Source organism: Schistocerca piceifrons, chromosome 8 (genome assembly GCF_021461385.2).
Source record: "Schistocerca piceifrons isolate TAMUIC-IGC-003096 chromosome 8, iqSchPice1.1, whole genome shotgun sequence".
Lineage (NCBI taxonomy): Eukaryota > Metazoa > Arthropoda > Insecta > Orthoptera > Acrididae > Schistocerca > Schistocerca piceifrons.
In genome coordinates, this window is record NC_060145.1 from 408,461,397 (window position 1) to 408,487,674 (window position 26,278).

Sequence of the window (26,278 nt, forward strand, 5' to 3'; positions counted from 1 at the left end):
CATGTATGTTAATGGGAATTAGAAATGAAAAAATGAATTTTAAGGAGGCAGATGGCAAAACAAGAGGGGAAGTGAAAATATCCCCACTCGCTTTGTCACAAGTGATTAAAAGCATCATCAGTGACATTACAACATGAAATGTAATACTAGTGATCAGTGGATTTTGTTAATAAGAAAGTGTATCAATGCTTGTACAAAACTGTAAACTTTCTTTTGAGCAGAAGTATATGGGATAATGATTCAATGTTAATTTTAAATATAATGTAATTTCATGTTATCCATTTTGGACTGTTGTTAGGAACGGTGACTGTTTACGACAATAAAAGTTTAAATAAAATAATTGTTCACGCCAGTGATCTTTTATTTCATCCCACAATGGATATCAAGAGTCTACACCCTCATCTTCAGGTGAAACATTGATATCGTGCTACACATTTGTTAGCTGTAGACAGCAAGCTGCTTGTTGTGATTTCATTTTGAACTAGTTCCAGTGCACAGAGGCCTATGTTTTGTCATGAATATAGATTTTTATCTTTATTTTTCTCACAACCAATAACATTAACAAACCATAACATCATTATAATTTTTGATTTGTTTATGGGAACTCATTAATGCTGTAGTGCCACCACCATAAAGGATAGGTTAAGTTAGTTTTGTACGATATTCAGAGTACAAGTTACAGCCAGGTGCAGGCTGGATTGCAGTGAGTTCGCATACCAGCAGTCATGAAGGCAAATAGAGGCCACAGGGGCGCAGAACTGCTGGAGAGGGCACACACAGCAGTTTTCATGGCGCAAGTCACAGGCAGAAGGGGCCCACTGGCCAACCTAGTGTCTTATGTGTACGTGATGAAGTGGCGCATTTGGCAAAAACAGAGGCACACTGCCGAGTATAGATAAGTGCTGTTTTCTAACAAGATTCATTCAAGTGTGGCAGCTCTGCTGGACGGCAGGGCATGTCACACCACTGGGCTACACGCAGCAACAGATGGGGTGCCAGTGTCCCAGTCCACGTCAGGTTGTTGGTTCGAACCTCTGAGGCCGACATGGGGTCCACCACAGCCAGCCAGTGGCAGGCCACTCTTTGGTTTGCTACCGTGGGCAGTTGTCTCAGCTCCTGACACACACCGGAGATATCCCGAGGCAAGGGCCACAGATTCAGATGCCGGATCGCGGATCTCAGCTATGCTAGTGAGGAAGAAGCAGCAGTGGGGCTCATCTACGGCTCCCGGCAGAGCAGCGCTGAGACAATGAGGGTGGTGGCTGCTGTGTCAGCTGCTGGTGCAGCCATCCTGCCATTGCTGGAACTCCACTGGTGTACAAGGCCAGCTCGACACAGCATTGCATTGCATGGACCGCTGGGGTGCTTCCGCAGACCAAGAGGAACAAGGGCACTGAAGTTGAAAACAATAAATCACTTGGAAAGTTCTCGCCGAGTTTTAATATGGCACCACCTGGTACCCATCCACTACAATGCATACCAAAAAAAAGAAATGGACCTAGAGTAGAGCCCTGTGGAACCCCATGACTTAGTCCACATGGTTCCAAAAGGTGTACCTTCAGTTAATTGCCATCCATGTATGTAACTTAAATTTACTTAGAGTGACATTCCAAATACAATTTAATCCAGTCATTTATCACATCTCTTGTATCGTTCTATTGAAGCTTTCTCAGCAGCACAGAATGATCAGTCACATCAAAAGCTTTTATTAGATATAATAATAAACCTGAGATATTTCTGTAGTTGTCCACCAGATTTAAGACATGGTTTATTAGGCTGAAAGTGGCTATTTCAGTTGACTGCTGTGGTCTGAAGTCCTGTTGACATTCAGAAATAATATCATTCTTGTTGAATAACATGGTTAGTTATGAAAGGATCACCTTTTCAATAATTTTCGAAAACCCTGACAGTAGTGACACCGATCTATAGTTACCCATACATTGCTAATCACCTTTTTTGTATAGGGTCATTACTTTTGCCATTTTCAGTTGCTGTCTGAAGATACCACTTGATAGAGATGTATCTTGCTGTTATTTTTGTGATATAATCTAGAATATCATCAGTATCACCCAAACATTTACTCTTCAGTGAATGAATGGTATTTAGGAGTTCAGCTGGGTCTAATGAACTAAGGAACATGGATATATCATTTATTTTGATATATGAAAGTTTTTTACAGTATAGTATTGGATGGGTTTCCATATTTTTCCTTCTCTAATTTTCCAGCAATAGTTGTATCATAAGAATTGAAGTTGTTTGCAATTGCCTTTGGATTAGTAACATTTTTTTCCATCATGGATATCACAGTATTTTTGTGAGTTGTCTTCTTCCCCATAAGATCCTGCACAGCTTTCCACATGATCTTAGTTTTATTAGATGACTTCATAATATATTTGTCGTTTTCCTTAATTTTTGCCTTTTTTATGACATGTTTCAATACTAACTCGTTTTTTATTAAATAACTAAGAAGTTCTTGAGTGCTGTCAGATTTTGAGACCAGAAAAAGTTCTCAATTCCTTTTACAAGATACTCTAATGCCAGATGTAATCCAGTCTGTACTTTTGGAAATCTTTTTCCTTTTTGGAAATTCTATATCAAAGCTATGTTTGAAAATCTTTAAACAAATTTCCATCTTTTCATTGCTAATAGAGGACTCATACATTTCTCTACGAGAGTGTTCCCTGATTAGGTACTGGAAGCCTTCAGTACTTTTCTGACTGTAACTCCTTTTATGGGGCCTATACTGCACACTGGTTGAAGTTTGATTTACAGAAATGGTTATTAACCCTTTAACTGCTCTGGATGTGTTACCACATGTGCCTTTGTCCCTGTATGCTCTGAACGTGTTTACGTGCACTACTAGTCCTTCTACCTGGTACTCTGAATGTTTATACGTGTAGACATATTTAGAGTACCAGGTTGAAGGACTGGTGGCACATGTAAACACATTCAGAGCACACAGGGACAGGTACAAAGGCACATGTTAACAGGTCCAGAGCAGTTAAAGGATTAATTGTGAAATGTGGTAATTGTAGCTGGTAACAAAGTTTTCTGATGCATACTTGTCCATGTTTACACATACCTGATGAAGGAGTTACACTAGCGTTTGTTACAAGTGTTGGAGAGCTAACAATCACACACACATTGCATATTCAAGAACGTCTGTGTGTGAGGGCTATGGCTTAGAAAACCAATATTAAAATCCCCACACAGTACCACTGTTTTTCCAGTTTTCTTGAGTTTGCCTAAAGCAGTGACTAGTTGTTTGACGAAAACACTTATATTGTTAACAGGAGATCTGTACACACATAAAATAAGAGTTTTTTTTGGACACAATCTCAGTTTCTGAGATTTCGAGGACTTTTTCACAATACAGTTTGCATACAGAGGGTCTCTTTTAATCTACATTTTATTTTACATGTTTACCAGTTTCTTCGTGTTTCCATTCTACAAAAGCAGTATATGGGATAGTAATTCAACATTAATTAAGAAAACAAATTAATTGAAAATGAGATGATATAATTGCTGTCTGTGATACCTACAAGCAATGTGGAAACAAGCTCTGACAGACAAAATGTTACAAATAATGCTGTAGAATACAATTGGATAGATAAAAAAAATTCTACTCACCAAGCAATCACAGGAGAAAACACATATAACGGTTACAGCATACACATTTCTATATCCTTTACATGTGTTTTTTTTCTTCCTGCACTTGATGAGCATATTTTTTTATCTATCCAGCATGTACTACTATTTAAATATAAGTCATAGAATGTTGTCTGCACATATCTCGAAAAGTACTTACCTGATTAATTTCAAATTTTTATATATCTCTAGTAAAATTCAGACATATGTAGGCTATATATTTTAATATGTATAATCTATAAATATACATGTATGTAAAGGGAAATCATTACCAAAAATCTTGAAAAGTTCTTCACTGATTTACTTCATACATTTACACAATACTCTAAAGAACATTCAGATCTACAAAGGCTACATATTTTAATATATACAATAAATAAACATGCATGTAATATATAAACTAGAATGTTTTAGCAAAAGTCTTGAAAAATTTGTGATTGATTTACATTAAAATTTTACAAGATACTCTGATAAACATTGAGACAGACATGTTGTTAGCAACACTCTCAAAATGTTCTTGACCAATTTATTTCAGATTTTTACACAGTCCAGTAATAAACATTTGGATGGACATGGACTACATATTTTTGTAATATAAATGATAAATATTGTTACTAAAAAACTTGAAAAATTATTGACCAAATTCCTGTAACTTTTACACAATCATGTAATAAATATTTGCATGGACATGGCCTACATACTTTTATAGTAAAGGAAACATTGTTACCAAAAATCTTGAAAAATTCTTGACTGATTTACTTAAAATTTTTACACATAATCTATTAAACATTTGGATGGGTATAGGCTATATATTTGTTTAATGTGTATGATCTACTGTATACAACATGTGTGAGAAAAGTAAAGTTTTTATTTTTTTCAAACAACAGTATCGTCCCCTTCAAAGTACTTCCATTTGGCAGCTATACATTAGCAGAATCATAGTTCCCAGTCTTGGCAGCAATGCTGAAAGGCTTCAGTTGGTAAGGATTTCAACACATTGCTAACATTATTTTGAATGTTCTCCAGAGTCCAAAACAACATCATCTTTTTCAATTTTGGGAAATGGCAAAAGTCATAAGGGCTAAGATTATATGAATTTGGGGGGAGGGGGCGGGGGAGACTGTGGAACAACAGGGATGCCTTTTGAGGTCAAAAATTCCATGATGGAAGTGGTTCTGTGACATGGGGCATTGTCATGATGCAGCATCCACTTGTCTGCAATGTCTGGTCTCATTTTATTCAACTTTTTCCTGAGCCTTGTAAGGACATCTTTGTAAAACACTTGGTTGGCAGTTTGTCCTGGTGGAACAAATTCTTTATGCACAATAACCCTACTGTCAAAAATGCAAGTCAGCAAGATTTTGATCTTTGATTTGCTCATTTGAACTTTACCTTCCAAAAATGATTTGTGTCAGTGAAAAACTTGTGCTTTTGGTATGGAGTGTTCCCTATAGACACGTTTCAACTTTTCAAAGATCACATTCATGGATTCTCCAAGTTTAACACAAAACTTGACTGCATAACGTTGCTCTAAATTCCACAGTTCCATTTTCATAACACACAACAAAAACACAGCTTCACTGATGGTGCTCTGAAAAATCACAGGAACTGTATGGAGCTGAGACTTGGACTCATTATCTGGAAGGGATGAAAACATCTATCTACACAAGTAAAACAACACAGCATACCAATTTTGCTCACAGTGTTGTGAGTATCATTGCTTTTTTCACACACCTCTTGTATATAGTAGGGAAATGTTGTTAGTAAAAATCTTGGAAATTTGTTGATCAATTTACTTCAAATTTTTGCATGATACTTTAATAAACATTTAGGCAAACATAAGATGTAAATTATTTCAAAACAACAATTTACAGATTTTCAGTCAACACCAACTGCAAGAAAGAAAATGCTGTTGTGGAAATGTGCAGTTTTGTTTCCTTTGTTGAAGTGAATTTTAACTATGACAGCAGAGCATTTAAACAATTAGACAGAAGAAGGGGAAAGGAGACAGTGGACAGAAAGAGGAACAGGGGGAAATGGATAGAGAGAGTGCACAGAAGGAGATTACAATGTATATCTAATTCCCATACATAAATAACAATTGTGAAGAATTGCATAATTTTATTATACACTCCTGGAAATGGAAAAAAGAACACATTGACACCAGTGTGTCAGACCCACCATACTTGCTCCGGACACTGCGAGAGGGCTGTACAAGCAATGATCACACGCACGGCACAACGGACACACCAGGAACCGCGGTGTTGGCCATCGAATGGCGCTAGCTGGGCAGCATTTGTGCACCGCCGCCGTCAGTGTCAGCCAGTTTGCCGTGGCATACGCAGCTCCATCGCAGTCTTTAACACTGGTAGCATGCCGCGACAGCGTGGACGTGAACCGTATGTGCAGTTGATGGACTTTGAGCGAGGGCGTATAGTGGGCATGCGGGAGGCCGGGTGGATGTACCGCTGAATTGCTCAACACGTGGGGCGTGAGGTCTTCACAGTACATCGATGCTGTCGCCAGTGGTCGGCGGAAGGTGCACGTGCCCGTCGACCTGGGACCGGACCGCAGCGACGCACGGATGCACGCCAAGACCGTAGGATCCTATGCAGTGCCGTAGGGGACCGCACCGCCACTTCCCAGCAATTAGGGACACTGTTGCTCCTGGGGTATCGGCGAGGACCATTCACAACCATCTCCATGAAGCTGGGCTACGGTCCCGCACACCATTAGGCCGTCTTCCACTCACGCCCCAACATCGTGCAGCCCGCCTCCAGTGGTGTCGCGACAGGCGTGAATGGAGGGACGAATGGAGACGTGTCGTCTTCAGCGATGAGAGTCGCTTCTTCCTTGGTGCCAATGATGGTCGTATGCGTGTTTGGCGCCATGCAGGTGAGCGCCACAATCAGGACTGCATACGACCGAGGCACACAGGGCCAACACCCGGCATCATGGTGTGGGGAGCGATCTCCTACACTGGCCGTACACCACTGGTGATCGTCGAGGGGACACTGAATAGTGCACGGTACATCCAAAGCATCATCGAACCCATCGTTCTACCATTCCTAGACCGGCAAGGGAACTTGCTGTTCCAACAGGACAATGTACGTCCGCATGTATCCCGTGCCACCCAACGTGCTCTAGAAGGTGTAAGTCAACTACCCTGGCCAGCAAGATCTCCGGATCTGTCCCCCATTGAGCATGTTTGGGACTGGATGAAGCGTCGTCTCACGCGGTCTGCACGTCCAGCACGAACGCTGGTCCAACTGAGGCGCCAGGTGGAAATGGCATGGCAAGCCGTTCCACAGGACTACATCCAGCATCTCTATGATCGTCTCCATGGGAGAATAGCAGCCTGCATTGCTGCGAAAGGTGGATATACACTGTACTAGTGCTGACATTGTGCATGCTCTGTTGCCTGTGTCTATGTCCCTGTGGTTCTGTCAGTGTGATCATGTGATGTATCTGACCCCAGGAATGTGTCAATAAAGTTTCTCCTTCCTGGGACAATGAATTCACGGTGTTCTTATTTCAATTTCCAGGAGTGTATTTTCGAACATTGATTATTTTCATTGATAAATAATGAAGTATTTATGAAAGGATCTTTGGGATCACTATTACTGGAATATAAAGAAAATCTTGATTTAAATGGAATAATTTGAATTGTGTAATTAATTTAAATGAGTAACACATTTTTTTACAGTTTAAATTAATACACAATTGCTTTTTGTTGTCATTTGTAGAACAGTCTGTGTATGAAGATACATTTTAATTTTTGTAACAAGTGTGACCCTTATCCAGTACTTTATTAAGAATGATTATGTGTTACACAGAACACAGTTATGACAGATAAAAAAATTCTTGTCTCTCTCTTGGATCAGTGCTCTGGCAAAATTTTAGGCATCATGAGTTTTATACATGAAATTTTGTTGGTGCGTATGATGTAACAGACTGAGAAGCACAGGTTGCCAAATATGACACACATTTAGAATGTGTTACTCAATATAAGGCCTCCAGTGCTGTAATGTATTAAAACTACAGTTCATTACAGTAACATGTAAGAATGTGAGATAAATCAGTTGAAAACATTTCAAGATTTTTTTCTAACTATTCCCTTTTACTGATCGCAACTCCTAATCACTGATACTATTGTCATAGGATATCTTAGAGTTCTGAGTAGTGCACAGTTTTGCAATTCTGAAAATTTAAAGCAAGTTGCCAATCTTTACACCATTTGGAAATCTTATCAAGATCCGACTCATCAAAGTGTTCTATTGACATAGCAAGCATTTTGCATTCTGATTTCATCAAAAATTGGGATATATTTATCATTCTGAGGCTGACAACAGGAAAACTGCTATAGAAAATGTCACTGATATTATAAAATATTGGGACTAGCAGCAGGGTGCATTGTATAATTTGCACATCTCTCTTTATTAACCTGGTGATGGTTTTTAATGGATTACGAATGATTCTTGGGGTGCATGCAAATGTGCTGAGTAGTGGAATTGAGACAGAGCAACAGGAAATGCTTTGGCTAAGCAAGTCAGTAACTAGTGGATGGGACTGCAGTCTGGGTGGTGTAGGATTCTTGGAAGTGAGCTTCCTTAAACCCACAGGGAACAGAAAGCATTATCCTCCCACACCACTACTTGTGGCCAAGGGTGATACAGTGCCACGTGCAAGAGTCAGGGGTGCCTTCCCGTGTTTTGTGACTTCTTCTGAAGATTAGCACCTGCTGCCTGTGACAAGTACAAGCAACAGAAAAAAAACTCTAGCCTCATGCCATTCCTCTCTGAATTTTTTGATCCATTGCAAGGCTATGAACAATGGCAGGAGAATGTGTGACAACAAATTGCAGTGTTGAGTTTCAAGTTGTCACTGGAGGCTGGAAAAGATGCTCTAATATTGGCAGGATTCTCTGTTGGAGGGAATCCTTGTAATTGGCCTATAGTGGTTAGTAATTTTGTGTTTGGTGAATGGCACCTTTTGGTGGCAAGGAATTTGTGTGGCATAAGTGAGCACTGCAACAGAAGCACTTTTTGATAGGATACAAAAGTGTCTGCTTTGACTCAGTGATAGGATGTGAGAGTGTCCAGTTCAATTTTCCAGTAGGACATGAGGGTGTCCTGATCCATGTAGTGTACCAGTGCAATAGAGGCTGCCATATTTTGAGTCACATAAAGATGCTGAGGACTCCATCTTCATGAAGGGAGCAGCAAATCTGCAATGCAGAGCTTGGTGCAGCCCAGTTGTACTTACGGTGAGCATAATTCAGAGCACCGATAGAGTAGTTCAGTTTCATTTTACACTTGTGGAATCTGGAATCCAGGACGGTCACCTGCCTCATCTCCTTTTGCACTTTTAATGAATGTGTGGACTTTTGGATTTTAGTCACCAACATCCAGTCACAGTTCTGATAAAAAATTACAAGATTAAATAGTTGTCAGTTATCTGAACATCAAGAGAGAGTAAATTCTTAAGAGGACAAGAAGTAATTTAACTGATAAGAGAATAATACTGCTCTACATTTAATCTTCATGCAAATTTGGATAGATATAACTGTCACAGGTCTTTGAGTATTCATTTTCTACATTGATCCCATAGTTGTGTTTTTGAATAAATTGGATTATTGAATTTAACCACTGTTTTTGTTCAATCCCTTCATTTTCTTTAAGTTGTACCCTTTTATCTGTGTCCAGGAAGATGTTATCAATCAGGTCGAAATCATATTGCTCCAGTACATGGCATTAGTCTGAGTGAGATGCTTATTTTGTAATTTCCCCACTATGAGAACTTTTACTAGGGCCATAATTTTCATGTTATTCATTTAAATTCGTGGACAAACATTTAGAGATCAGATCTTACAGAGGTGGCCTGTCTGCAATTAGTTTTGGAGGGTTACGGGAAATTGCACACCAAAGGGTTTGGCACTATTTCTATTACTAGGCAAATTAAACATCTAAGTTTCTTTCAATTGTTATCACAAAAAACTTACTTCAAGTGTTTCTTTATCATATTTATAAAGACGAGCTCCAGGGTTAGTGTAAATACAGATTTCTGCAGCTGTTTTAACACAGTTTGGAGCTACAGATGGTGCAAGTAACAGCCAAGAAACTGGGAACTCTAAAAAATAATTAGGAATTAATAATATTACAGGTGTAATCTACTACTAAAAATATAAAATATTAAGACAGTTTGTTTTGCACAGTTTACATAATTCACAAGAAAAATGATAACAATAATGATTATAATGTCAAACAAGATCCATAAAAGAATCAAGTACCTCATTCTGTCAAGTATTTCACAATTTTTCTAGAAATTTAGACTTTGTATGTGACAGTCTTGCTCCATTTAACTGTAGGGTGCTTATTGTTCCACAACAATACGTGTACACAACTTTGAAATAAAGCTTGCCTTTTAATTTAATGGACTGAAGAGCAGACTTAAAGGATCACTTTTTCAAAAAACCATAATACACCCCCCCCCCCCTCCCTCCCATTGTGACACATAGGTTTGAAATTTGGCTCAAAGATGCATATAACCTTCCTCTGTAATGGGGCAAAAGCACCCTGCAGTGTTGCCCTTGGGCTCAACAATGCTTCAAACTGCAAGGTGTTGCTTGTGAAGAAAAAGGCCACAGCTCAGTGGTTCAAGTGATGTGTAAGGTGACAGGTCACATGATGTAAAGATCACCACAGCCCCTCTAACCCAAATTTCACCCCTTCTTTTGACACCTCTGTGACAGAGGCTAGAACCACAACACACAGTGTTAAAATCACACAGTTTTCTTATTAGCAGCCAGGGAAAGCATTCCAGACACACCACCACTCAGAACTGGTATCAAAAGGCCTCAGGTGGTGGCATAAAGGAGCTCAATGAAACCATCCCTTTCCTTGAGGCACTGATTCCCACACAATTAGTGGTCAAAAATGACAGTTGATAGTGCAATGAGCAACATGACAATATTCTTAACAATCTTCGAGACTGCTCACACCCTTAGACATTTCAGCTCATCTCTAACGAAAATGTGGTGCTGCACCTCCATTAGACATGATTGGACCCCTTTGGAGATCAGCACAACCTTAATTTTTGCTGTCATATATAGGTTGCAACTACTAGGAAATGTTTAACACAATTTGACAATATTTGAATGTGATCTAAAACAGCAAAGGGTGCTTAAGTTTTTTCAGTGCTCCTACTTTGCATTGTCCTGTGGTGGGATAGAGGGGGGAGGGGGGGGGGAGACATTGACTCACCCATCCATCCATGAATGAAACAGAAAGGGGTCCTTCTCGGACCCCAGTTCAGCAAAACCCTCAGTGCCATTATCCACCTACCTCTGTTAAACACCTTAACAATGTACCTGCACAGATAAAACTGGTGACAAGGGTACCAGGCACCTGCAGACAGGCTATGCTGCTGCTCTTTTGCTGCTACACTGCTGCTCTTGAGCCTGGTAGTAGGCCATCCAGAACTGAAGAACATAGAATGGGTTGCCAGTCTGCAAAAGCCTAGGCCTTTGGCAATGGTTTTGTCTCTACTGGCATACTTTCAGAATTCTCAATTAAGGTGGGCAGGTACCACCAAGGGTTTTGCCAAACTGGGTAGGGGGGTTGAGGGGGGGAGGGGTTTCTTAGAGAGACCCTTTAATGTTTTATTATTCACACATGTGTCAAAGTCACGTCCTGCCATCATCATGTCACTAGAGGACACAAAATAAGAGTGGTGGAAACGAATAAGCACCCTTAGCTGCTTTGGATCACATTCAAATATCACTGAATGGTCTGAATGTCCCTGTATGGTTCCAGCCTGCACTCTAGAACAATAGTTCTGGTCATAATTTGCTCAAAATGGCTGCTACCATGTTTGATGGGGTTGCAGCCCCAAAATGTCCTTAGAGGGGTGAAAAGTCTGAGGGTTTCAACAGTGTAAAAGGTTCTGAAGAATGTCTTCCTGCTGCTCATCACACTACAAACTGTCGTTTTCAACCACGAAATGTCTGTGTATGAGAATCAGTGCCCCAGGGAAAGGGGCGGTTACATTGATGCTGTTTATGCCACTACCTGCAGCCTCTTTGCACCAGTTGTGAGTGGCAGTGTGTCTGGAATGTTTTCCTTTGTCACTCATAAGAAAAACACGCGATCTCAACATTGTGCACCGCCACTGTTCTAGCCTCCATCACAGAGGCATCAAAAGAAGTGGTGAAATTTGGGTAAGAGGGACTGTGACAGCCCTCTCTTCATGTAGTATGTCCATGGTGGTGTTGCGCAGAATTGGGGTAAGGTTTGGTGCCAGTGTGATATCATTAACCCATCTAACATGTCACATCAATTTCTGAGCTGTGGTCCTTTTTTTTTCCCCATGAGTCAGTACCTTTCTGTCTGAAGCATTGTTGAGCCCAAAGGTGATGTTGTGGGGTGCCATAATTTTCCACCATTACAGAGAAAGGTTGTACACAGCTTTGAGCCAAATTTCAAACTCAAGTGTCACAATGGTTGGGAAGTATGGGTTTTCAAGAAAGTTATCATTTAATTAGAATTTTTATAAATAAGAAATAAATAACTTATGAAAAGATATGTTGCAATACTATCAGTTTGGAAAGCAAACTGTGTAGAGTAGAAAAGAAAGTTCATCATTAATATACAAGTAATTTTTCAGTCAAAAATGTAGTACAAAATATGAAGTCACTGCAGATCATTGTGCAACCTTCAGCCTGCTACACTCTTTTGACAGTTAATATGCAGTTTCAGAGCAATTAAAAACTTACTCCCCTCAAGTTGGAACCCATTCAATAAGATGAAAAAGCATCTGAATCAGTCAATTTGATAAATATCTGCTCTGAATTTGTAGACTTCTTAGATTACTGCCAAAGCATTATATAAGTGATTTAGTATATCTTTTCAGAGTTACACATGGTTAGTCTCTGGTCAGAACCAAACACCTGCCATCTGACTTTTTGTAGCACATTTACTTCTCATTTAAAGCATTCTGTTACATAAAAAAAAATTTAAAAAAAAGTTTTGTGTATATTGTTTGACAGAGACTTGTTCAGTTTTTAACCATACTGAAAATTCAAAATTATTTGATTGGATCAATAAAACATCTACTCACCAAGCAGCAGAAGAACACAAACATAAAAGACTGCTGCGATTGGCAAGCTTTTGGAACCAGTGGCTCCATCTTCAGGCAGAAGTGTTGAAGTCTCCCCTGACCCGTAGTTCTGGATGACTTTCCCAAAATCTGCCCCTTTTCCTAGACCACCCCAGTCCTTTTCCTTCACCCTTCTTCCTTCCCCTTCAACTCTTCTGCCTGAAGAAGGAGCCACCGGCTCTGAAAGCTGGCCAATCACAACAGTCTTTTATGTGTGTGTTCTGCTGGCACTTGGTGAGTAGATTTTTTATCTATCCAATTAAATAATTTGATCAATAATTAATTGTTTTCATTGAAAACTTAAAATTTAATTCATATTTGTAGTTTTCAATAAAGTAATTTATTTTAGAAATGCACACAAAATTTTTCTCCCAAAACATTTTGTGGTTAAGCGGCACATTTCTGTCTTGACTCCATTAACTGCTTTAAACACCCAAAGAACATACTCATTTGTGAAAAGGCATATATCCCTAGTACATACAGTTCATTCATTAGGCATATGGTAATCCACTGTGCACAAGAGATCATATATTGTTTACAATCAGTTAACCTGTTTCCGTCTAGGAAGCCAAGGTTGTTAATAAATGCTTATGCTATGCGACTCAATTTTGAGCTAGCCAGTTCAAATTATGGTGAAGAGAAAAAATTTATCACCAGTATTTGGCCAGTAAGAGGAGGAGAGCTGCTTGCACAAAATTCCTAATATCAGGACTCATTTCAACATCCAGGTTGAATTGCATATCTCTTCACAGTACCACGAGAGTAAGAGTAATAAAGCAAAAAAGGTGATAAAAGTAGTAGCTTTACACAGAAGAATAGGAATTTAAAATGATTTTTCTCACTTTAAATGCTGGAAACTTAGAAGTTTAAGATTAAAAATAATCAGAATGAGAGTCAGTGTCATTAGAATAGTTGAAACACTATGAGTACCTGACTGAAACTTCAGAGAAATTTCAGAGCAAGAAGGTGGAGACGAATTACTGTGTGAAGAGATAATACTGATAGTGATGGAATATAGATCCACCCAGGTAGCTGAGCACGTTAAAGCATCCGCTTATAGGATATGTGAAGACACGCTAGCCCTAGATCGAATCTGCTTCAAGGTCTGGACTTGGTTTTCTTGATTTTTCCAAATCCACCTATGGAAGTACTGAATTGGTTCCCATGGTCTGCCTCATACATGATGCTCAGACACTTAGAAAAATAATGTCACATTTGACCAAGTTATTACATCAGATACAGACAGAAAGGGCACACAGGTTCCTCCATGAGGGGGTGGGGAGAGAGTGGGATGCTGGCAGTAACTTTAAAATTCCTGTAAAAATAGCCTATATATGCTTATGGCTGGTTCTCCATGAAACAGAGACATACCATACCAATCCCAACCCAAAATTGGCTGGATAAAGGGCATTAGAAAGATAGGTAGACAGTAAGAGTATATCACAGGCATTACAAATGCAGCTGACAGAAAGCAGATGTATTGCTGTGTGAAAAGGCACAATAGAGTGTAAAGAGATATGCATTCAGTACAGTGAGCACAAAAGTTACATTACAGAATGACATACCTACCTCAGTTCAAGAAGTTGAGAAAATGGAGAAAGCTCATGATGAACTACACTGAAACACCAAAGAAACTGGTATAATCATGCATATTCAAATACAGAGATATGTAAACAGGCAGAATATGGTGCTGCAGTTGGCAATGCCTGTATAAGACAACAAGTGTCTTGTGCAGTTGTTTGATTGGTTACTGCAGCTACAATGGCAGGTTATCAAGATTTAAGTGAGTTTGAACATGGTGTTCTAGTCAGCACATGAGTGATCAGACATAGCTCTCTGAGATAGAGATGAAGTGTAAATTTTTCCATACGACCATTTCACAAGTGTACCATGAACATCAGGAATCTGGTAAAACATCAGATCTCCAACATCGCTGCTGCCGGAATAAAGACCCTGCAAGACTGGGACCAATGACGACTGAAGAGAATCATTCAGTGTGACAGAAATGTAATATTTCTGCAAATTGCTGCAGACTTCCATGCTTGATCATCAACAGGTGTCACTGTGTGAATCATTCAACAAAACGACATTGATGTGGGCTTTCAGAGCCAAAGGCCCACACTTGTATACTTGATGACTGCACAACACAAAGCTTCACACCTCGCCTGGGCCCATCAACACTGACATTGAACTGTTGATGACTGGAAATTTGTTGCCTGGTCGGACGAGTGTTGTTTCAAATTGTATCAAGTTAATGGACGTGTACGGGTATGGAGACAACCTTTAAATCCAAGGACCCTGCATGTCAGCAGGGGACTGTTCGAGCTGGTGGAGGCTCTGTAATAGTGTGGGTGGAGTGCAGTTGGAGTGATATGGGACCACTGTTACATCTAGATAGGACTCTGACAGGTGACATGTATATATGCATCCTATCTGACCATGGAGCCATCACAATAATGGCGTTTGCAAATGTCATAAATAATGGTATGACAATAACTGCATTTACAAAACATGTCATATACTGCAGATGTTGCATATTATATCTATTTCATACATTTATTACATTATAATATAGAGAATATGTTTTAGGTATTTATGCTGCACAAACATTTCATAACACAAATCTCTATGACCCAGAAGATTTGGTGGTGGATCCCCAATACAATATGACTTCAGTTTTTTTGGAAGTGACCTGTGGTTTACTGAGTCAAATACACTCCTGGAAATGGAAAAAAGAACACATTGACATCGGTGTGTCAGACTCACCATACTTGCTCCGGACACTGCGAGAGGGCTGTACAAGCAATGATCACACGCACGGCACAGCGGACACACCAGGAACCGCGGTGTTGGCCGTCGAATGGCGCTAGCTGCGCAGCATTTGTGCACCGCCGCCGTCAGTGTCAGCCAGTTTGCCGTGGCATACAGAGCTCCATCGCAGTCTTTAACACTGGTAGCATGCCGCGACAGCGTGGACGTGAACCGTATGTGCAGTTGACGGACTTTGAGTGAGGGCGTATAGTGCGCATGCGGGAGGCCGGGTGGACGTACCGCCGAATTGCTCAACACATGGGGCGTGAGGTCTCCACAGTACATCGATGTTGTCGCCAGTGGTCGGCAGAAGGTGCACGTGCCCGTCGACCTGGGACCGGACCGCAGCGACGCACGGATGCACGCCAAGACCGTAGGATCCTACGCAGTGCCGTAGGGGACCGCACCGCCACTTCCCAGCAAATTAGGGACACTGTTGCTCCTGGGGTATCAGCGAGGACCATTCGCAACCGTCTCCATGAAGCTGGGCTACGGTCCCGCACACCGTTAGGCCGTCTTCCGCTCACGCCCCAACATCGTGCAGCCCGCCTCCAGTGGTGTCGCGACAGGCGTGAATGGAGGGACTTATGGAGACGTGTCGTCTTCAGCGATGAGAGTCGCTTCTGCCTTGGTGCCAATGATGGTCGTATGCGTGTTTGGCGCCGTGCAGGTGAGCGCCACAATCAGGACTGCATACGACCGAGGCACACAGGGCCAACACCCGGCATCATGGTGTGGGGAGCGATCTCCTACACTGGCCGTACACCACTGGTGATCGTCAAGGGGACACTGAATAGTGCACGGTACATCCAAACCGTCATCGAACCCATCGTTCTACCATTCCTAGACCAGCAAGGGAACTTGCTGTTCCAACAGGACAATGCACGTCCGCATGTATCCCGTGCCACCCAACGTGCTCTAGAAGGTGTAAGTCAACTACCCTGGCCAGCAAGATCTCCGGATCTGTCCCCCATTGAGCATGTTTGGGACTGAATGAAGCGTCGTCTCATGCGGTCTGCACGTCCAGCACGAACGCTGGACCAACTGAGGTGCCAGGTGGAAATGGCATGGCAAGCCGTTCCACAGGACTACATCCAGCATCTCTACGATCGTCTCCATGGGAGAATAGCAGCCTGCATTGCTGCGAAAGGTGGATATACACTGTACTAGTGCCGACATTGTGCATGCTCTGTTGCCTGTGTCTATGTGCCTGTGGTTCTGTCAGTGTGATCATGTGATGTATCTGACCCCAGGAATGTGTCAATAAAGTTTCTCCTTCCTGGGACAATGAATTCACGGTGTTCTTATTTCAATTTCCAGGAGTGTACTTTTGTCAGGTCTAAAAATATACCTGCAGTCTGCATTCTCTAGTCCAACAGACAGTAAACTTCATGGAAGAACAGTGTAACTGCTGTTGTTGTACTTAGCTCTTTTGTGAAGCCATTCTGAAAATCTACAAGCAGTTTGTGCTTTGTGAAAAAGGCTGTTAGGACAGATAGTATAATACTTTTGAATATCTTACTATAGGTGGGAATTAGTGATATTGGTCTATAGTTGGTGACATCTTCCTTGCTTCTGTTTCTGTGCACTCATGTATAAAATCAGTTTTAGAAAAGTTGTCTCTGCAATATCCTTTCTTTCAGGAGTGCTACTTCTGCAAGGTTCACAGGAGAGCTTCTGTTAAGTTTGGAAGGTAGGAGGTGAGGTACTGGCAGAAGTAAAGCTGTGAGGATGGGGTGTGAGTCGTGCTTTTGTGGCTCAGATGGTAGAACACTTGCCCGTGAAAGGCAAAGATCCCAAGTTCGAGTCTCAGTCTGGCACACAGTTTTAATCTGCCAGGAAGTTTCAGTTGAGTACATGTTTTTTCTAATGCTGCAATTAATGAGGTAAGTTATTGCTACAGTTTACTGATCATATGGAAATTTTTAACTTTTTGCGAAATAAAGTAGATAAAATGGATTGCGAGTTGATAATCAGTGGTGATTTCAGTATTAATTTTCTCACAAATACTAGAAACAGAGAGCCCCTTTTGAACCTTGCAACATTGTATACTTTAATGGCTGAAGTAAAAGCAGCTGCCCAAGTAACAGAAACTTGTGAAACAGGTTTAGGTCAATTTCTGGTCAAGAAAAGTTTACACAACGCTTCACTAAAAATTTTCAATGCTACTTTTAGTAACCATTGTGCTCAAAGATGAAGCTTAAAATTGAAAGGCATTATCATTAACAACACGTCTTTAAGAACCACAAGTAGAAGGTATAAACAGGATAATGTAAACTACTTCAACAGCTTATTACAGAGAGAAAAATGGTCACAGATTTGCAAAATTAATAATATCAATGCAAAATTGAACACTTTCATTAATGCATTAACCCATTTCTTTCAAATTGAATTCCCACTGAAAACTGTAACTATAAGGGGGAATTCTAAAATAAACAGCTGGATCACAAGGGGAATAACAGTTTCATACCAGAAGAAAAGACTACTTCATGAAATGCGTAAATTGAAATTTCCTGACTTGAACTACATGTATACTATAAAAAATACCAAGAAATGTAATAACTGCAGCAAAAATAATGCATACTGCAGAATACATTTATAATTCAGATAATAAAGTGACGGCTATGTAGAGTGTTGCAAAAAAAGAGTATGGTGAATGCAGACCATCATACAAAAATATAACATTATCACAAAAAAGTTAAAAAGTGACAAACTCCTTAAAGGCAACCAACACTTTTTCACAGGTGTTGCTGATAATATGATAAAATCAAACTCACTTAAGAGCACCCAAAGCATTGAATACAAAATAAGAGCTTGTAGAGGTTGGTAATGCAATAAAAGGACTAAAAGATTCCAACTGTGCAGGCATTAATGGTGTCCCTGCAACAATCTTAAATAAGAGTGCATCAAACCTAACTGAAATATTTACATATTTATGCGGCTACTCACTTCAGGCAGGCACTTTCCCTGGTGTACTGAAAACCTCTAACGTCATTTCAGTATATAAAAATGGTGTGGGTAGTGTAAATAACTACAGATCCATAACAATTTCCTCCTGCATTTCAAAAGTGTTAGAAAAAGTTGTGTATGGACAAACTTATGAAATTTGTAAATAAAAACAATATCCTATGCAATGAACGACATGGATTCAGAAATAAGGGTTCAATGACAACTGCTATTTATGAGTGCATCAATTCCATATTAAGCCTGATGGACAAGAAAGAGGAATCAATAGGAAAGTTTATTGACCTGTCAAAAGCTTGTGACATGGTGGACCATAAGATTCTGCTGTCATAGCTTGAAAAATGTTGTATTCAGGGTGTGTCCAACAACTGGATCAGTTCCTTCCTGAGCAATTGTAAGCAAGCGGTATGCATCAGACACACAAATATCCAACTAAAAACTGTATCTGAACATTTATCAGACTTTAAATAAATTAAATATTGTGTACCCCGAGGATCAATAATAGGACACCTTCTGTTCCTTCTGTATATAAATCGTATCAACTTAAAAGTGGATGCACATAAAACAATCATATTTGCAGATGTCTCTGCTAAAAGGAGACAGTAAAGAATATTTACAGTAATCAGTAAACACTGACACAAAACAGCATAGCAGCTGGGCACAGAATAATAAGCTTGTAATAAATAGTAAAAAACCATTGCACTAAAATTCCACAATGCTCCAAACAAGGACATGTTTATTCCATTGGTCTCTATCAATTATGAACTAGTTAGTAACAGTGTTAATCCAAAATTCCTAGGACTTTGTCTAGAGATCTGCGTTAAATGGAATAAGCATATTGAATAACTTAATGCAGAACTGAGCAAGACATGTTGCATTCTTTGCTCACTAAAATCATGCTGCAGTGAGAAAACAGTAATGAATGCATACTTTCATTCTCACCTTAAATATGGAGTCACTGTCTGGGGAACTTTAAAACAGCTAATACCACTTTCAAACTACAAAAAAGGGATATTAGAATCATGTTTAGATACTCCTGCGAACCTCTGTTTAAAATACCTGGTATTCCTCCATTACCATATGCATACATTACAGAAAGGCTTATATTTTTTTTAAATAAATGTAACAAGCAAGGACTGCAGACTGCAAAAAACCTGTAATATACATGATCACTTTACCACAAAAAAACAAACATTTACATACAACCAAGATCAGCACATCTCTGTGCCAAAAAGGTACTTTCCACATGAACATTAAACTTTATAACAAACTTCCTGAAAACACAAAAGCTATTACAGATGTCAAAACCTATGAAAAATCTCTAGAGTCATATTTACAGCATCACTGCTTTTACTCCATTGGAGAATATTTAAATGTATGGAGTCAAACAATGGGAAATCCAGGATGGAATGTACCAATATTGAGGAAAGGGAAGTTGCCACTCACCATATAGTGGAGATGCTGAGTTGCATATAGGCCAACAAAGAGACTATCACAAATAAAGCTTTTGACCATGCGTTCATCAAAAACAGATCTCTCACACACACACACACACACACACACACACACACACACACACACACTCTCTCTCTCTCTCTAAGGTTTCAATTGCCTGTGACTGCACACATGTTTGTGAGTTGCATTTGCACGAGTATGCGTGTGTGTGTGTGTGTGTGTGTGTGTGTGTGTGTGTGTGTGTGTGTGTGTGTGTGTGTGTGTGGGCGCGCGCGCACGCGCGCGCGCTCGCACGTGTATGTGTGTCATTTATTGGCCAAAAGCTTTATTTGTGACAGTCTTTTCATTGTACCTATTTGCGACTCAGCATCTCCTCTACATAGTGAGTGGCAACTTTCCTTTTCATAATATTGTTAATGTACGAATTTTGTTACGCAAATACTTGGTGCATAAAGGGTTTTATTATAACCTTAAAAAAGTATGCTTATAAATCACTTTCAGAAGTTTACTTACAACTTGGACTTGACTTGTTGAATGTCTTATGCAAAAGATGCTTTAGTAGACAAAAGGATCAATAAATACAATACAATACAATACAAAAGTAAAAAAAAATGAGATTTATTTTAAGTATGTCTTAGCAATTGCACTGGGTATGCCATCTCATCCACATGAAAATCTTGTCTTTAGCATGCATGTTGCATTGCATACTTCCTGTTCATTCACTTTCACAAACTGAAACTCAGTACACTGACTTAGGTCACATGGGGTTACTTTACCACCCAAGCATCGATGATGTGGGTTGATTGGTCAACAGAAATAGAGTAGTTATTAACAGTATTACATATAATATTTGGGTTTTTTACAATTTTACCATCATGTCTCATGCTGAATGATTCCATGTCCATGTTTCAGCGACTTTTACAGTACTTGTCTATTAAGCTAACGCAATCCCAACCACCCACCAACTGTTACACTCAAGTTCTAGTCTGCACCGAATTATTCCAATATTGACAAACTGATATTTTAGTCACAGCATTCTACATTTTGCAGGAAATTAACAGAAGTAAAGAAAATATTTTTGCTATCAAAATTCAAAATGGTTGAAGAATCAAGTGCCTCATGGACATGAAAATATTACTCTGATCCACAACAAATCTAGAGTCACTAACCCACAAAAAGTTGCAAATATGTTCAACAATTACTATGGAAGTATCATAAAGAAACTATTACAAACCAACAACAAGACCACACAAAGACAAAACAAAATAAAAACTTCTGTACACACTATATTCCCCTGGGAAACTACTGCTGGCAAAATTATATTAAGTGCAAAGATCCTCAAAAATAAACTGCCATCTAGAATTAATGCCATTCCAAATTTTATCATGAAGAACTACAAGCATAAAATAGCTTTCCCTCTCTCTAATGTGTACATTTCACAACTGTTGACAGGTACATTTCCTCATAGTATGAAAGTGGCGAAAGTTATCCCAATCTTTAAGAAAGGAGAAAAACAGTAACGTGGAAAATTACAGACCCATATCATTGGTACCAGTGTTCGGTAAGCTTCTGGAGAGACTAAATTATCAAAGAGTAATTAATTTTCTGGAAAAGAACAAAATTCTCTCTGAAGCTCAGCATAGTTTCAGCAACAATAAATCAACAACAACTGCTATAAAGAGTGACATTTTCCACCCTGTACAAACTCTAGGGATGGATCTATGAGGGGATATGGAACAAAAAAAGTTTCCATGCAAGAGACCATTTATTCAATCATACTTTGTTACAGAGACTAACGTCTAATGCACGCTGTACGATACAGCCACAGTTACAGTATGCATGGTGTCCTCTTAGAGGGTGGCACTGTTCCTCATGTGTCATGCCCTAGCATCCTCTCCTGCCATAGTAATTGATAATATTGTGTCTGATTCACTTCTCTTGCTGACTCTCCTCATAGTGGATGTGATACAACATTGTACTCAAGGGTTCTGTTTTCGAATTTAGATCTTGCTGACGTGGTGTTTACTTATGCAAAGGCAAATACAATGAGGGGCAGGCAGCAAGACTGTACCAGGAGGCCTATCCTTGTTGACAACAACCACAGCAGTCAATGCTTGTGACTACTTCATCGTTTGTCTGAGACAAGGTCATTTCAGGAAGCAGGAAATCATGAAGAATGTAACCAAAATGTATGGACATCAGAACTGAAGGAAATGTGATTAACACTGTGGAAGGCCACCACTGTGTCAGTACCAGGCAGTTGACCTGCCAGTACAGGGTAAGCCAGATGACCATGTGGAACATTCTCCATGACAATTGTTACTACCCTTATCACTTACAGCATGTACAGGGTTTACTAGTGACAGACTCTCCACATAAAAAGCATTTTTGTTACTGGTTTCTTCACCAGGCAACCATGATTCCGAGATTTGTGTCATCCATACTATTCACAGATGAGGCCACCTTTACATGGGGTGGTATCTTCAGCTTTCATAACAGTCATATGTGGGATAGTATGTGGAATCCCCGCGGTACGGTGACAGCATATCATCAGCATTAGTGCAGCTGGAATGTATGATCTAGGATAATTGGTGAGTATATTTAGGGATCAGTCTTCCTTCCATGTCACCTAACAGGCTGGAACTATTGGTGTTACTTGTGGCTGATTTTGTGTCTCTTGGTCCAGTTGCATGACCTGATCATTCATTGGATCTCAACCAGTGTGATTTCTGGTTGTGGGGCCATCTCAAAAGCCTTGTATATACAGAGCCCATTCCAGATTTGGAGACACTCTAGCAGTGCATTCATGCTACCTTTGACACTGTTCGGATGTAGCCTGGCTGATGTGAATGTGTGAGATAGAACATGCTATGGCACATACACACATGTGTTGAGGCACATGGAAACCATTTTCAGCAGATACTGGAACAGTGGCTGTATGGTACAGTGTGTATTGTACCACAGTCTCTGTAACAATGTATGATTGAATAAATGGTCTCTAGCATGGAAACCATGCATTTCCAGAAATAAGTTTATTAGACTTTTTTGTTCTGTATCATCTCATCAATCAATTCCTAGAGCCTGTACACAATGGAATAAATCAACCTGCATACAAGTACATACACTCAAACCCAGATGCTCTGGTCAAAATCAAAAAAGTTTTTAGGTCTTTCTAGAGTTGTGAAAGGCATTTGATGTCGTAGACCACAAAATTCTATTAGATAAACTGCAGTTTCACGGCATCAGAGGTGCCCCCCTAAATTAGTTCAGGTCATATCTCACAAATAGTAAACAAAAAGTAACAGTAAAACACAATGATCAAGGGTATTTTGAAATGTACTACTCTGACTATGGTGATATTGCACAATGCATGTCTCAAGATTAAAAACTTAGACCAATTGTATTCCTTCTCTACACAAATGACTTACTGTTGAACATTAGTGCCACCACCAGTACACTTTTTGCAAATGGTACTAGTATCTTCATTAGCAGCAGAAATGACCAGGAAGTGCAAGAGGCCATAACTGAAAACTACAGATGAACTGGGTGACTTGTAATGACAGAAGTAACCTGACAGTCAACACAAAGAAAACCAAACTTCAGAACTTCCATCTGAGAACCAAGAAGTTTATGCCCAATATGAATCTGCATAGCTCTGAAATATTCCCCTCATCAGAAACAAGATTTTTAGGCCTGTGGATCCACGATAACTTATAATGGCAAACATACATTGATAGAACTAATAGTAAGATTAATAAAGTGGGCCCTTTACATTATGCATGGTTAAGGGGGAGGGGGGCAGGGGGGGGTGAGGAGGGGGGGGGGGGGCAAACTGGGGTACCTGCCACAGATGGCAATTTCAGGGGTCACCCAATTCATATGCTTGAAGAAAAAAAACCTTGTTGCACAAAGTGCCTAGTGTTCAGAGCACGTTGGTCTATTAATTATTCATATGATTTTGACATGCATCCCTGCTGTTTTCGAACATATTTGAACACATTCCAAGTTGATTTCTGAACAAATCATAAGTTGATTTCTGAATGTGTGCAAAGTGTATATGATACATGTGCCAGGGAAATCCCCATCACATCTAGAAATCAAAAACTTCCCTGCAGACAAAAGGAGACAGGGGTATACAAGCTGAGCCAAATGAACCCCAATGGGTGAATGCCAATTGCTGTTTATGCCTATGGTTGACTTGATGTGTGAATAATCAGCTTCATTATAATTATTATTGAAATACATAGATTTGGACTTCCAGTGTGGAAATAATGGCTATCAGGTTGACAGGTAAGAAAGAGTACATATTAATCTTCTTGACATAGCCAAGACAATGAAATTTTGACAGAATATTTTTGCCAGATCGCTAAACTACTGAGGGTTGGTTGTGCAATCCCTGGTTAGCAGATGCTTAAGTTCTGTTCTCAGAATAATCTGGGAAACATGTTACACAAACACATAATAACACCTAACTGGAGAATAAACACTGTATAACTGAAATGGTGATTTTGACACAGTTGGAGAATAAGATTTGACAATGACAGTAATGGTTGCAGAATTAGTGATGGAAAGATTATTTGTTAGAATGAGGAAAGAGAAGGAATGCGGACACCACACAAATTATATAGAAGAATATGACAATTCAAAATTTATACAAAAATTTTGTAGTACTACTTTTCAATCTCATGCTTGAGAAGCTAGAGTGTATGAATGAAATGTGAAAGTATTTCCTAACGTAAAAATTTTTGCTCTTAGCAGGCCTAATAGACTTTGATATTGCTACTTTGTTAATTATATTCTGTTGTGTTATTTACATAAATGAGGTAGATAAAATGACCATTTGTGACAAAACAGTCTCGCTTATTTGATGTGTGTTACAATTGCTGCAACATTAGAAAGGCTGATTTCATTTTGTCTATCAGACAGTGACAAAATAGACGTAACCAAATCAAGAAACCACACCAATCTTGGGTATTATTTGTATTAACAGCTTTTCCAGTATTAGACAACAACATTTTGATTTTTCATGAAGCAAAACGTTTGACAAGATACTTTCACAGAAAAGAAAGTGCACCATGTAGAGCCGTAGAAAGATTAGAGAGAAGAAAATCTTGGGACATAAGGATTGAAAAAATGTGTACTGTCTTGTGTCTCTATTGTCTTTGCTGGTTTTATGTTTCCTACATCTAGTTTTATACCACACAAAAGAGAAAGTTATTAGCTAATAGGCAATAAAGAGTGCAAATTTTCTAAAGAGCTCTTATTCTCCTGGCTACAAATAATCCCACCCGGTATTAATTGCAAGTTTTTAAATGGGGTAATATGACAAATCCCTCCCTCCCCATGAACCATGGACCTTGCCATTGGTGGGGAGGCTTGTGTGCCTCAGTGATACAGATGGCCGTACTGTAGGTGCAATCACAATGGAGGGGTATCTGTTGAGAGGCCAGACAAACGTGTGGTTCCTGAAGAGGGGCAGCAGCCTTTTCAGTAGTTGCAGGGGCAACAGTCTGGATGATTGACTGATCTGGCCTTGTAACCCTAACCAAAATGGCCTTGCTGTGCTGGTACTGTGAATGGCTGAAAGCAAGGGGAAACTACAGCCATAATTTTTCCCGAGGGCATGCAGCTTTACTGTATGGTTAAATGATGATGGCGTCCTCTTGGGTAAAATATTCCGGAGGTAAAATAGTCCCCCATTCGGATCTCCGGGTGGGGACTACTCAAGAGGATGTCGCTATCAGGAGAAAGAAAACTGGTGTTCTGCGGATCGGAGCATGGAATGTCAGATCCCTTAATCGGGCAGGTAGGTTAGAAAACTTAAAAATGGAAATGGATAGGTTAAAGTTAGATATAGTGGGAATTAGTGAAGTTCGGTGGCAGGAGGAACAAGACTTTTGGTCAGGTGAATACAGGGTTATAAATACAAAATCAAATAGGAGTAATGCAGGAGTAGGTTTAATAATGAATAAAAAAAATAGGAGTGCGGGTAAGCTACTACAAACAGCATAGTGAACACCTTATTGTGGCCAAGATAGACACGAAGCCCACACTCACTACAATAGAACAAGTTTATATGCCAACTAGCTCTGCAGATGATGAAGAAATTGAAGAAATGTATGATGAGATAAAAGAAATTATTCAGGTAGTGAAGGGAGACGAAAATTTAATAGTCATGGGTGACTGGAATTCGAGAGTAGGAAAAGGGAGAGAAGGAAACATAGTAGGTGAATATGGATTGGGG

General features: G+C 39.7%; 1 protein-coding gene across 1 annotated transcript in view; it reads right to left on the reverse strand.

Annotated features, from left to right (window-relative positions):
- Positions 1-26,278, reverse strand: part of LOC124712391 (acid sphingomyelinase-like phosphodiesterase 3b) — a 104,692-nt gene that overhangs the window by 13,974 nt on the left and 64,440 nt on the right. Inside the window, exon 4 of the mRNA XM_047242687.1 lies at positions 9,650-9,777. Within this exon, the coding sequence (XP_047098643.1) occupies positions 9,650-9,777 (128 nt within the window). The remainder of the gene's footprint in view (positions 1-9,649; positions 9,778-26,278) is intronic.